At 42.0% G+C, this 13,084-nt stretch overlaps 1 protein-coding gene across 1 annotated transcript in view; it reads left to right on the plus strand.

Annotated features, from left to right (window-relative positions):
- Positions 1 to 13,084, plus strand: part of KYNU (kynureninase) — a 53,827-nt gene that overhangs the window by 22,281 nt on the left and 18,462 nt on the right. The window contains exons 7-9 of the mRNA XM_063400999.1: positions 108 to 254; positions 6,456 to 6,554; positions 7,314 to 7,387. Coding sequence (XP_063257069.1) covers positions 108 to 254; positions 6,456 to 6,554; positions 7,314 to 7,387 — 320 coding nt within the window. The remainder of the gene's footprint in view (positions 1 to 107; positions 255 to 6,455; positions 6,555 to 7,313; positions 7,388 to 13,084) is intronic.

The raw sequence follows: 13,084 nt of genomic DNA on the forward strand, positions 1-13,084 counted from the left end.
TTGTGCAAGCAGCCTGGCTCATGGTAAAATATAGATTGTGAAATAAAGAATGGCAATGTCATTACTGCCAGAGTTGATGTAAAATGTGTGGTTTAACTTTGTTTTAGGGGGAGGAGACCTTGAGGACTGAAGATATCCTGGCTGTAATTGAGAAGGAAGGGGACTCTATTGCTGTCATTATGCTCAGTGGGGTGCAGTACTACACAGGACAGCTGTTTGACATCCCTAAAATAACGAAGGCTGGCCAAAAAAAGGTAGGACTGCTCCAGATGTGTCCTTTTCATGCCAATTTTAGATTGCTTTTTCTCTGTGAAATATTTTAATGTCAGTATTCCGCAGTTTTTTGTGGAACAAAACACGGAAATTTGTAGGTCTCTGGTAAAATGTAAAAGCACTCTGTGCCCAGACCTTTGGGGACTGTGTGCTGCATGAAGAAATAGCCCTGTGGGAGCAACCTTTCAGGCAGATGAATGTTAAACTATTTGGAAAAGGTAATTCGTGACTATTAGCTTTGACATGGCTTTTCTTGAAGGGTAGAATACCAAGAGCCTCAGTGAAGAAGGAGGAGGAGGCAATCACAGCTCTAATCTGTCACTGAAAGTTAGTTTGTGTAAGATTTCTGAGCTTTTTCAACAGACTTGAATGATTTTCCCCTTTTCCTGTAGCCGTGCTTTGGCAGATTTTCCCCCCTTGAGCAGGGAGGTGAGCTCCCCATGGAGCTCAGACTCCACTGATGAGTTTTCCAGAGACAGGAGCAATGTGGAGCACATCAACACCACAAGATGAGAGCATTTTAGTGATGACTCAGCCTTCAGAGCTTGCAGGCAGTGTGTTCTGTGGACACAGCTGTAAAACCCTTTAACCATCTCAACTGCCTTAGGAATCCAGGAGAAAATAATTCTTAATTAAGTTGTCTCATCAACAGGAGGTCACCAGACTTTCCATGGTGGCAGCCTTTTACTGGATGCACCTTATCTCATACAAGATCAAACCACCGAAGGGCAAACTTATTGAGCATCACTGGATTTTTGGCAAACCAGCTCACTCTTTATATTTAATGGTTTAACTCCCTGGAGAGGTTCCTAGCTCACAGCACACTATACATCTTCTGTAGCCGTAGGTTTGGCAGTGGAATTTTTTCTGGACGTCAGGGCGTAAGTTATGCTGACGGTGGTGAAGTCCCCCTGGGAGAGCAGAGCAGGTGTGAGAGCTGGTGCAGGGCCCGTGGGATATAAATGGGAATGTGCTCACAGAGCAGCACCTGGCGTTAAAACCCAGCGTTAAAAACAGTACAAAACAAAACCAACTTGTGACAGGGCTGTAGAAAAGAAGTGTGGGGAGTCAGCTGTGTAGGAGCTCCAAAAGCAACACCCTCATGGTGCTGTCCTAGAGTGTCTGCCAGGACTTTGCTGACCACAAAAAGAAAAAATCACAATTCCACCGTGCTGGAATGTTAGAAAGGGAGGACAGGTTATTAACAGGATGGTGCCACCCACTGCTCTGCTCTCTCTCTCTCCTGGTGGCAGCAGAGCCTTCGTTCAGCTGCCAACACCTACATGTCTTCAGAGCTGCTTCCCAGAAAGTCGCTCCGTGACGTGCCTGAAAGGTGTCTGAGAAACAGAGAGAGAAATCTTGCTTCATTCCCATAAAGATGAGCAACCTGGGAAAAACCCATCACTTTACCACCTCTCCAAAGAGGCTCTCTGGACTGTGGGCTGCAGACTTGGATATGTGGAAGAGATGCAGTTTCACTGATAGCTCTAAGCTGCCCCGAAGTGGTGTTCTAGGAGAGAGTAGTCACTCACAGCTTATTACATAGAGTTTACTACATAGATATTTATAAAATCTGAGGAGATAACCAGGACTTGGTGCAGAAAGATTAAAATTTCTGCAAGGCAGTGCAAGTAATAATAATATTAATTAGGTACATGGGGTATGGGCTACCACAGGGATGCACACAAAAGCACCACACACTTTACCCAGAGACCGTAACATGTTCCTGAAGAGGAGAGCAATTTGTGACAGCATTTCAGCATTCCAGCAGGAACAGGTAGATGTCAAAGGCCTGTTTCCATCTGAATGCCTGCTAGAAATGACATAATGTAGACATTATTCTCTTCTTCCACAGATGTTTCAAGAGAGAGAAAAAAAAAACCCACCAAACTGAATTTCTAGTATCTTTGTGGTTCGAGTGTGCAGGATTGAGATCCAGGTAGATTCATGAACTAAAATATCATTAGTATACTGAAAAAGCAAAATTAATTCAACCTGAAGAACTGTTTGAGTACCCTTAAGGCTTGAAAAGCATGAGCCAGCCGTGTTTTTATTTCCCTCCTGTCAGATACGCTCAGCTCAATGTCCTTACAGATTCTGCCCCCGGGTTAAGTGATGTTTATATGTTTATACAAACCCTCTCTGTAACAAACTGTTACACCACACTTCAACATCTGCGTATGACAAATACGTATGACAAATATTTACTTGAACAGCCACAAAATCGTTGATTCACAAAGAGTTTCTGTTGGGAAGAAGCATTTCTGCTCCCTGCTGCTTATCTTGGACTCAGGGCTTCTGGTTATCAAAATGCCTCCAATGTGGGGTTTTCAAAAGAATTGGCTCCTTTCCTTCTCTCCCAGGCCAGAGCTGGGGTTAGGAGCTGCTGTTGGATTAGGGGAAAATAAAAACAACTACTGAAGCAGAGTCATTAGCATCTATGGGTTTAATTGGACTTCTAGACCATATCTCCTTCAAGAGCTTCTGGACCTGATGAATCCAGCATTGCCTTCTAGTCAACATATTGCCACAGATAGGCTGAAAGTCATTTCAAAAGCAGATAAGACTGAAAAGTCAGGTTTGTAGCAAAAAGGCAAAGTTCTCCTTCCCAGGGATGGAGGGTGGTGAGTGACCCTGACCTCCTGAACAGAAGATAGGCTGGGGAGAGCTGACAAGCAAACGAGCCAGAAGGGGGAAAATACAAGGTGAAAGTGTCATTTGAGAAGGAGAGAGGGAAAAAAAAAAATCACTTGTCAGCCAGTATGTCAGAGAGAAAAGTCATACACAGATGGTCTTAATAATTCTTTTAGTGTACAATTGAAATAAAGTCCCACAGCGTTGTGTCCTATCAAGGCTTGGCTGGAGATTTTGAGCTGTGAGCTCTGGAGGCCTGGAAAATGTCCTAGGATTCTTGAGGTCAATCATTTATGAATTAAGTTACTGATTTCCTTTTACATTTTTTAAGCCAATTTCCTAAGTTCTCTGCGTACATTAAGATTCCTCCCAGAGTGAAAGCTCTGCACATAGACAGCTTCATTAAGTCATTAAATATTAAATGAACTAAATTAAGCTTGAAAAATTACCTCAGGCTATTTTTCCATCTAAGGTCTCTCAGATAAATCGAAATTACTACGTATTGTGCAAGGGACTCATCAGCAGGCTGAGGAGGATGTATCAGTGTTCCTTGGTTCATACTTTCAAGCTTGCTCTAGAGGATGGAGGAGGCTGAGTTGTTTTATTCTTCTACGGGTGAAGAAATGGCTGACTTTTAGGAGTCTGCCTTTCAAACACAATTTTCATTTCATAAGTTATATTGTACTTTCCACTGACTCTGTGCCATTATGTAAAATATTTTAATCTCTTGAGTCCCAGTAGGAAGAGCTTTAAGATCCTTCATCTTCATTTCTTTTCCTGTCTCTCTTTCTAAATGTCCCAGCTTTGCTGGCATGAAGCTGTCATTTCTCTCCCTCTCTCCAAATGTCATTGTCCATGCTGAGTTGTTACCTGCTGGTTATCAGCAGCTACCCAGACACTTTGCAGAAATGACTTTTAGATGTTGGAATAAAAGGGAGGAGGCAGGGGCGAGCACATGTCCTGTCCTTTGCCCGGAGCAGATGGAGAGCTCTGTTTTCCCCCCAGTCTGGGGAAGCGCCGTTCCCACGCAGTCCTGGTTCTTGGTGGCTTGTGCAGGGAGAGCTGCTTCAGTTTGTTTTACTCTTTCCGTGCAATCTGTGTGGCTAAACATTTGCTGTTTGTGTGACTCAAGTGCCAGACACCTCCCAGGGAAAGCAAACCAGCACAAACCCATCTTGCAGATGACGACTCGAACAAACGGGTGCGAGTGGGCGTTTCTGAGACGATGCAGGAGCCCTGCCAGCACCGAACCCGAATTTCCAGGCTGTGCCTCAGTACTGTTAAACAGTGCCCAGGAGGATCTGCCAACCAGTTTCAAAGTGGTGGGGAGCAGCTAAAGGAGTCCAGGAGGATGACCCATGGGTGTTATGTGGATGTCCTTCCTCTTTGTGGGCTCTGAGCCTGCTGTGGGTTCCAGCTGATCCATTGCAGCCTCAGTGCCAAGGAATTTTGTCCATGTTGAGGTCACACATGTGGATGTGGTTATGGAGCCTCATTACTGTGAGGGCATCCAACCTGCCACTGCCCCCAGGTGTCTCCTCCTACCTCCCATCTACTGTATTTTCATAGTTTGATATGGTGTGGTTGAACATAGTTTTTTATAGAGTATGACAGGGATAGAACAACTGGATTTGGCATGTGATTTATAGAATTACATTTCTTACATGCTTCTTCCTCATGAGCAACTTCCTTTATTTTATTATTTTTTAAAAATGTGTTTCAATTTTGTTAATGTACAGCCAGACACAGACATTCTGCAAGATTCTCATTGTGTTATTCCTGGTTTCCACTAAAACCAGTGAATCTGTCATAGAATTGCTCCCAAAAGTTTGTGTGGAATGTATGTACCTGTTAAGGTTTAAATCCAGTCAACTGAAGTTTTGAAGTTAATGCTTTAAAACCCTACAAGAACCTCCTCTTGTATTTCACTGGCAATTTGCTTCAGTTGGCTGTAGCTTATTTCTCTGATCCAAAGCCATTTTATCCCTGAATGAGAGCATTCCCATTGGAATTCAATGTGCCCCAGCCTCTCTGCATTAGCTTTGCCATTTCAGCTGATTTGTCTGAAATCAGTGCTGTGTGTCCCTGTGAAATCAAGCCACCACAGATATTTATTGGGACTCTAGTTCCAACCCTTGGATCATGCAAATGGCTGTGGCAGTGAGTTTTCTTCCCATCGTTTTGGACAAACTTTTCAAGCTGATAACTTCACAAATGTCTCCCTTAGACTTAACGTGTCGCATCTCCTTAAAATGCTGCTCTGTACCAATTATTATATACAGAAGATTAAATATACCAAAGTACTCCTTAAATAATTTAGCTAAGACTCCCTCCATGCAGGAAACAGCAGGAGATTCTTTAAAAAACCCATTTGTTTTATTATTGGACGTGGATTTTTCTGAAGCCTGTGCTCTCACTCTTATTCCTACCCTGCTGTTTGCAAGCAAGCTGTTTGTGTTTTAAAAGCAAAATGTAAAATAGCATTTAATTTACAGTCCAGACACAAAATGCAGTCTTATTTCTCCGCTTTTAAATAAATACCAAACCTTAGAATAACTTTTTGGTTTAAAAATGCTGCCATCCAGTGGTTATTTCATATGTAAAACTCTTAGACTCAGAAATCTCTCAGTCCTTAGATGTTGGGTTTTCCCCCCCTCTTTTTCTCTATGTCCTGTGCAAATTATGGGTATGGCAAATACAAGACTTTTCACAGAGAAACGACAGGATTCTTCTTTTTAAGAACAAGTAGAAAAGTTCTTAAAGATCAAGGCATTGCATAAACTGCTATCTCATCCATTTGGATTCCCAAAGAGCAAGATCCTCCTCGTTTAAATACCAGGGACACCTTGAGCATGAATAAATGTCGGAATGTGATTGTGCATGGGTAACTGGTGTCATTATGACCATTGCTGCTTTGTCTCTGCCCGGGGTTTGTTGTGCCACACAAGTGTTTGTGTTCATACATTTGTTCTCAACACTCATTTCAAGTGATTCCACTTCACTGCACAATCAAAACCTCAGCAATCTAAACCCTATCCAAGCCTCCTTGAAGACACGTCACAGAACAATTGGTGATTTCTACGTGTGTCTGTGGCATACAAAACTTGTTTCTAGTAATGAGTCAGAACAGATGGGACTGGATAAATTAATCAGAGAAGGGTTTGGGTTGGAAGGGATCTTAAGGATTGGCTCATTCCAACCCCCTGCCATAGGCAGGGACACCTTCCTCTATCCCAGGCTGCTCCAAGTTCTGTCCTTGGCCTCGGACACTTCCAGGGATGGGGCAGCCACACTTTCTCTGAATGACTTGTTCCAGTGTCTCACCACCCTCACAGAAAAAATATTTCTTCCTAACATCTCACCTAAATCTCTCCTCTCTGAGTTTAAATCCATTCTCACTTATCCTATCACTCTCTGCTTCTGTAAAAAGTCTCTAGGTAGCCTGCACATACTGAGAGCAAGTTAAGCTCTGAAGGAGTTCTTTTCAAAATAATTTCACAGTGATGATTATCTTAATAAGTAACCTAATGATCGTCTCTTTCCTGCAGGGATGCTTTGTTGGATTCAACCTGGCTCACGCTGTTGGGAATGTAGAGCTTCATTTGCATGACTGGGGAGTAGATTTTGCCTGCTGGTGCTCCTACAAGGTAAACCAGATTCATTGTTGGAGACCTTTTTCCATAATGTCACTTATCTCATGGGTCAGCAAACAGGTCAGGTGAATAAGAGCTGCACCTGAACTGTTGAGCAAGGCTTGGCTGAATCTCTGAATTTGCCACAACAAGGAGATGGACACTGGCTTTGGTGATGCCTTTGTTATGAGTGGTTCCAAAAAGAAATAGTGGCAGTGACCTACAAGGTCTTGTGTGGATGTGAGATGGATACTGGTGGTGGATGAACTCTCCCCTGTGGACATGGGATCAGGGGCTCTTCTCTTATTTCTCACACCAAGAAGGACTCGCAGCTATAATATTTTATAAAATGGTCCCTAAGTAAGAGAATATTCCTGTCTAAACTTCAGTAATTTCAGATCACAGAGGAAGGTATCTTTAGTTCCTTTGGCTCCTAGTGAGATTAAGACTCGACAGACATAGTCGGATGAATTGTTTGATGACTTTGCTAGATATATTTTATATATATAACAAATATATGGAGCTGTTTCAGATGTACTTCAATTTTCTGGCCTGTTAGACTTCAAATACCATACGTAAGCCAAGAGAGAGACATTTAAAACTAATCTGAAAAAATATATCTGATTTTACCTCTATCAGCACTTTGTGACAAGTGCTAAGATCTCGATCTAAAAACCACTAGAAATGTTAAAATTGGTTTGTTTCATAGATCAGGGTGAGGGAAGGAAAGTGATGCTTTACAGATAATTGTACATGTTGATTTATTCTTTGCAGTATTTAAATTCTGGAGCCGGAGGCCTTGCTGGTGCCTACATTCATGAGAAGCATTCCAAGAGTGTTAAACCAGCGTAAGTATTTTTTCTAATAATAAATTCCCGAACAAAAGGTGGTGTGAAGTTTAAATGAGAAAGAGCCTTCCCTTTGAATTGTAATCTGAAAGTGAAATTGTGTCGATTCCTAGCCACAGAATATGGGCATGTGCATCTGTGGATACATTTATAGAAACAGAAGAAAATTCCTGTTTCAAGAAAAGCTCATTTGTTACTGATTTATTGCCTCAGTGAAAGGAGTAGTAACAATTTGGTTATTTGACTTTGTTACTTCCGTTGGGTTGTTTTACACTAATTTTAGTAAATTTAAAAATTGCTAATGCACATGCTCACATCTAAAATGCATTTCCTCCTTTAAGTCTGCTATCAGTTCTTAACTAAATAGAACCATAAAAGAGAGCGTTGACAATATTAAAAACAAGCGTCCTAAATCGTGCCTATGAGGCTGCTTAATATAAAGAGAATATTTAACATCTTCCTTGAAAAATGGATTTTAAATAATCATTGAAGCCTTTGGTTGGTGAACAAAATCAAAGACAGTTTCAACTCTGTGCCTAATAGCTCTTTAGTAGTGGCATGTTTTCATTAAAATTATATCCACTGGTAAAGCTAGGAAGTATTACATGGAGATCTGTTCTGAAAGACTGTATAATCCATGGAAAGCTGAGCTATCAGCTGAAGTTAGCTGCATTAACAAAAATACCTGTTATTTAAGCCATTTTATGGCTATACTCTTTCTATGTATATTAAGAACAGTGGGATAATACTTTTAATGCGCTGACAAATGTAAACATTTCTGGCTGTAATGCTTGCAGAAATTGCTGGCACTTCCTTTTATTTTAGCTTGAAGAACACAAACTAAATCAGGTTTCAGAGACAAATAATATTATAATAAGCAGCTTTGCTGCACTATGTGCTGGTTTCAGCCTGTCTAGACTCCCAGGAGATAACAAAATAACGCTGATAAGTTCTTCTCAATCACCCATAACAGAAAACTCATTAGGATGACATATGGCCTGTTGTGAGCTGATCCCAACCTTATAAGTGAACACATACTGGATATCTGGATATTTCTTCTGGAAAGGTTTTTTTCCTGCTCCCCTGTTGCCAGGTGCAGCCATTGCTCCCAAGGCCACACCTGGTTGTATGGATCCCACGGATCCTGGTTGGGGAGAACTGGGAAGATGCTGGGGAAAAAAAAAAAAAAAAAAAAAAAAAAAAAAAAAAAAAAAAAAAAAAAAAAGTGAAAAATTACAGAATAGCTATAGGTGGAATGAATAAAATATCAAGGACTTTCAGTCTTTTTTCCTCCTTGATGACATTTTGGAGCTTTTCTGAGGGTACTGGCTTAGTATTGTAGGTAAGAGTTTAGATTAGGTTTTTTCCCTGAACCAGCTCCTTCATACATAGTCATTAATTTGTCTACTGAATCTGGATGCTGAACATCTTAAATGAAATTACCTATATGGAATAGGTTTTTCCAGCCTGGGGACCAATTAAGGATATAACTCCAAACTTCCTGCATCGACCCTCTGCATTATTTAATCATAGCTATTTCATATTTCCCGAGATTTGATAATCACTCATCAAATTGTTTGTAGTTCCTACGCCCGGGTTGCACTGCTTTCCTTTCTTTCCTGCATCAACCAGCCATTTCAGATCTCCAAATAAGGCACTGAGACAAAGGAGAATTTGTCTATGTCAAAGTATTCAATTGTATAGCTGATTTAAATGCAGAGCAATTTGCTGTATGCTGTACAATCAAATAGAGTGGAGTTCAGCTGCTCGGGAAGCTGCAGGCTCTGAGCCGTAGCTGCAGAGTCTCTGGCTGTCATCTGAATCAAGGATGACACCCAGTGGCTGCACAGCTCCAGTCAGGAACACAGGCACCAACCACTTGTTTCTTTGCACCTCAGCACACACATAAGCAGGGAGGTAAATCCCAATCCAGTTGTCACCCTTTTATCATTTGAGCTGTCTGAAATATTCACGGTTTCAGGTGTGTCACTTTTTTTGCCCCCTATATAAATTTTTCTAAATCGTCTCATCCTTCATATTTCCTGCAAGTTATCACCCATGTAGTTATTTTTATATGGAAATAATCTGTTGTGTCTTAATTGGAAAATGTATGTTCTGCCTGTAATTCAGAGAGGCAGAACATTTGTCTTTTACTGGCTGAGACTGGGGCAAAAAGAACTTAATGAAAATAAAACAGCTGGATCCAACATTTCATTTTTAAACCCCCCAAACTCAGCTGCTGTACATCACCAAAGGAATTTAGGTATCTTGGTTTAACTTTTCTTAATTTTGCGAGTGTGCTTTGTCTTATGCCCAGTTTAAGAAACTGGGTTCCTCTCCAGCTGCTTCCTCCAACAAAAAACCATTTATTTATGCTTTCTTTTAAAAGAAAAGAGGTCTTTAAGGTATTTAAAGTATTTAATGGCCTTACCATCAGTGACAGAGCTGTTTTCTGCTGTGGGGCTGCCTCACTGCAAACCTCCACAACCCAAACCTGCTGTAGATCAGCAATACCTTGGCAGGTCCCAGCAGACAAAAGGCAAATCAGCCCCACTCCTCTCCATGGAAGTGCAAGCTTCCCACAAGAGTTATAAAGTTGGTAATTCAGTATCTTGGGAAGGGATTTATGCCTGAGGACAGGGATTTATGCCTGAGGACAGGTCAGATTGATCTCTAGATCAGATGGAAGCTGAGGGTGATAGAGTCTCCTGTGTCCTCTGTTGTTTTGTGCCATTGTAAACACTCAGCTTGGGATGGTTCTCCACGTCCCTGCAGGGGCCATGGGTCTAAAAGGGACATGTTTTAATGTTTAAATGTTTTAATGTTTAAATGTTTTAACCAGCCCAATTAACACCTCTGCCCAAGCATGGGGCTAGTCCTTTGCCAGTGCCCATCTTTCTCCTCAGAGCAGTAAAACTGAATCAATCTGACATATATGGGTCTGATCTAGCCCCATTCCCCCATGATCTCACCTCCTTTGAAGCCTCTTTTAATACTCAAATAGCTTTTTTAATACCTGCTCCATATATCACAGTGCAATATATCCCTGGCTAATTGTGTGAGAGTGATTTCTTTATGGGAAGGTTTCAAATAAAAGAAAAGGGGCCTGGAGAGAGCAGAGCAATGAAATGCTGCTGAAACCATTGGGTCAATGCAGGCGGAGCCTGTGCCACCAGGTTTCCATGTAAGTGTTGTAAAGGGGAGGTTTCCAACTCACAGAGAGCACTGAAGTGACCCAGTAATACTGAAATTTCGCTTGTCTAGCTGTTCAGGCTTCAGAAAAATTCCCATTTTAATTTTTGATTTTTTTTCTCTCTCCCTAATTCTCCATTTATAAAAAAGATAACTCGAGTTACCAAGGAATTTAGTTGTAATGAAATGAGAATGTTTGTGAGCACGTGGGGGAGAAGGTGCTTGAGTCAGGTGTCCCAGCAGGGTGTTTGAGCAGTGGTCAGGTGGTGAAAGGGACAGGAGGAGACAAATCTGCAGAGCCCTGAGACAGCAAACTAAGTAAAAGTAAGGCACACTTTAAACAGATGAAAGGGAAATAAATGTATGTAAAGCAGTCAGGAAAGTAAAAGATAAACCCTGGCAGAAGATTAAATGAAAACTGTACAGTGTTTAAAATGAAGGAATTTATCAAGACTTTAGCCCACACTAGCAGCAGGTAGTGTTTAAAAGTGAAAAGTTCTGTGATGTGAAGAAATGCTGCATGTGCAGGAAGCAGCTGAAGTCCAAAGAATGTTTTGGCTTTTACCACAGGATAAAAATAAAGTTTAAAGAGCAAGAAGCAAAAAGTTAACAATTTCATATTATCTTCAAGGAACAAAAGGCATCTTCAGCCAATTTCTTCACAGACAGAGGTGAGATATCAGCTCTTTTTCTTAAATCACTTCTCCTTTTGGTATCTTGATGACAATGGAAATGCCAGAGCACAAATATCTTCCTGCTACTTCTTTGTAGAGACCTGCACAGATTTTTTGGTGTGTGAACTCTAACCCTGTGTCAGATACACAGAAATTTGCTATTCCAGCTCCTTATATTTTCCCCTTCCCATTTTTCCCAGGTCATCCCCATCCTGCTCCAGTGCCAACCTTCTCTCTCCAGCAGCTGTTTTGCAAGAGGTTACTCTACACCTTCTAGGACTGGTAGCTCCCTCTGAGTTTTTCTGTGCTCATTTTCTTGATTTATGAGGAGATATCACATTGGTCTTTTTTTTGAATTAGAGTCACATAATCCTCAAAATAAAGAGCTGAATCTTCTGTAAAACCGCTGAAAATAATGTAGCTTTGGAGGAACGTGAGTTGGAAGCAAAGGACAGTCATAAAAAGGATTTGGAAGGTTGTTTTATAACTGCTGTACTGGAAAGAACTAATGCTGACCTTGTTTAGAGTGCTTCTAGGAATCATGGGATTATCGAATGATTTTGGTTGGGAGGGACCTTAAAGCTCATCCCATTCCAGCCCCTGCCATGGGCAGGGACACCTTCCACTATTCCAGATTGTTCTAAGCCCTGTCCAACCTAGTCTTGGACATTCCAGGGATTCAGGGGCAGCCACAGCTTCTCTGGGCAACCTCTGCCAGAGCCTCACCTTGCTCACAGAGAAGAATTTCTTGACTTAGACTGAGTCTTCTACGCAGACTTCACTCAGATAACAGTCTAAGATGATCCATTTCTCACTGACCCCTTGAAATTGCCCCCTCTGAGTATCTCAGCACTACTGGAAGCTTTATCAGAACAGAGCTCCTTGTCCTGGTCAAGGAGGGGATCTGGAGGAGCAGCGTAGGGACTCGTGGGGAAGCTGTGCTGAGTGCAGCCAGGTGGGACAGTCGGTGGTGGCAGATGGCAGTGAACATGCTGCTCTTTCCAGGAGGGTTCCCACTGGTCCTGGTGGACTCAGGCTGTGGGCTGATGTCAATAAACCACTCGAGCAGCGAGCAGTGTCCCCTGTGTGCGTGTAGTATCCTGTGCTAAGGTAGCACTGAACTGTTGCTTTGCCAAGGAGATGAGAGCAATTTAGCTCCTTGAGCTCATTTAGAAACCAAAAGTTAAAATCTCCCTTGGGAAGAGACTGTTTAGGAATAAAGCTATTGGCTAATTAGGCTTAATTGCATTGTCTTGGGACAAGTGATTTATTAGGCCAATCTAGACCCATGATGGGCCTGCAGGGGTGTGTTCTCGGATTCACCAACTGCATGGCAAATATCCAAGAGCATTTTTTAACTTTGGAGAGAGTCTCTGGGAGAAAAAATGAGAGAGGTTAATGTGCACTCACATCATCTATTCCCATTCTTATTTCTTTGGCTCCTTTTATGTGGCTCCCATGATTGTCTCCTTGCTCTCTGTCAAGCATTTTCTCTCTCCCTTCCTTCAAACCCTTCCTTGCAATTAAGCTGTATCTCCGAGCAATCTCACCTCTTTTCTCATGATAAATAACCTTCTTGTTCCTTGCTCCCTGAAGGTCTTCCCCTTTGTTTTGTCATCTTGGCCCTGGCTGGATTTTAAGGTGATTGCAAAGGTGCTGTGTGTGAGCTCTGCAGCTGCTATGGGAGAGTTGCTGTGAGTGTGGGAGAAATGTGGAATTCTCTGTCCCTGAGTGCACTCCCACACATTTCTCCTCCTGGATCACGTTGAGGGGACATGACTTGGTGTGCTGTGGTCCTGTCCCACTCCCAGGCTGGGCAATGAGAGCGAGG

The sequence above is a fragment of the Prinia subflava genome, chromosome 6 (assembly GCF_021018805.1).
Source record: "Prinia subflava isolate CZ2003 ecotype Zambia chromosome 6, Cam_Psub_1.2, whole genome shotgun sequence".
In the NCBI taxonomy this organism is placed as follows: domain Eukaryota; kingdom Metazoa; phylum Chordata; class Aves; order Passeriformes; family Cisticolidae; genus Prinia; species Prinia subflava.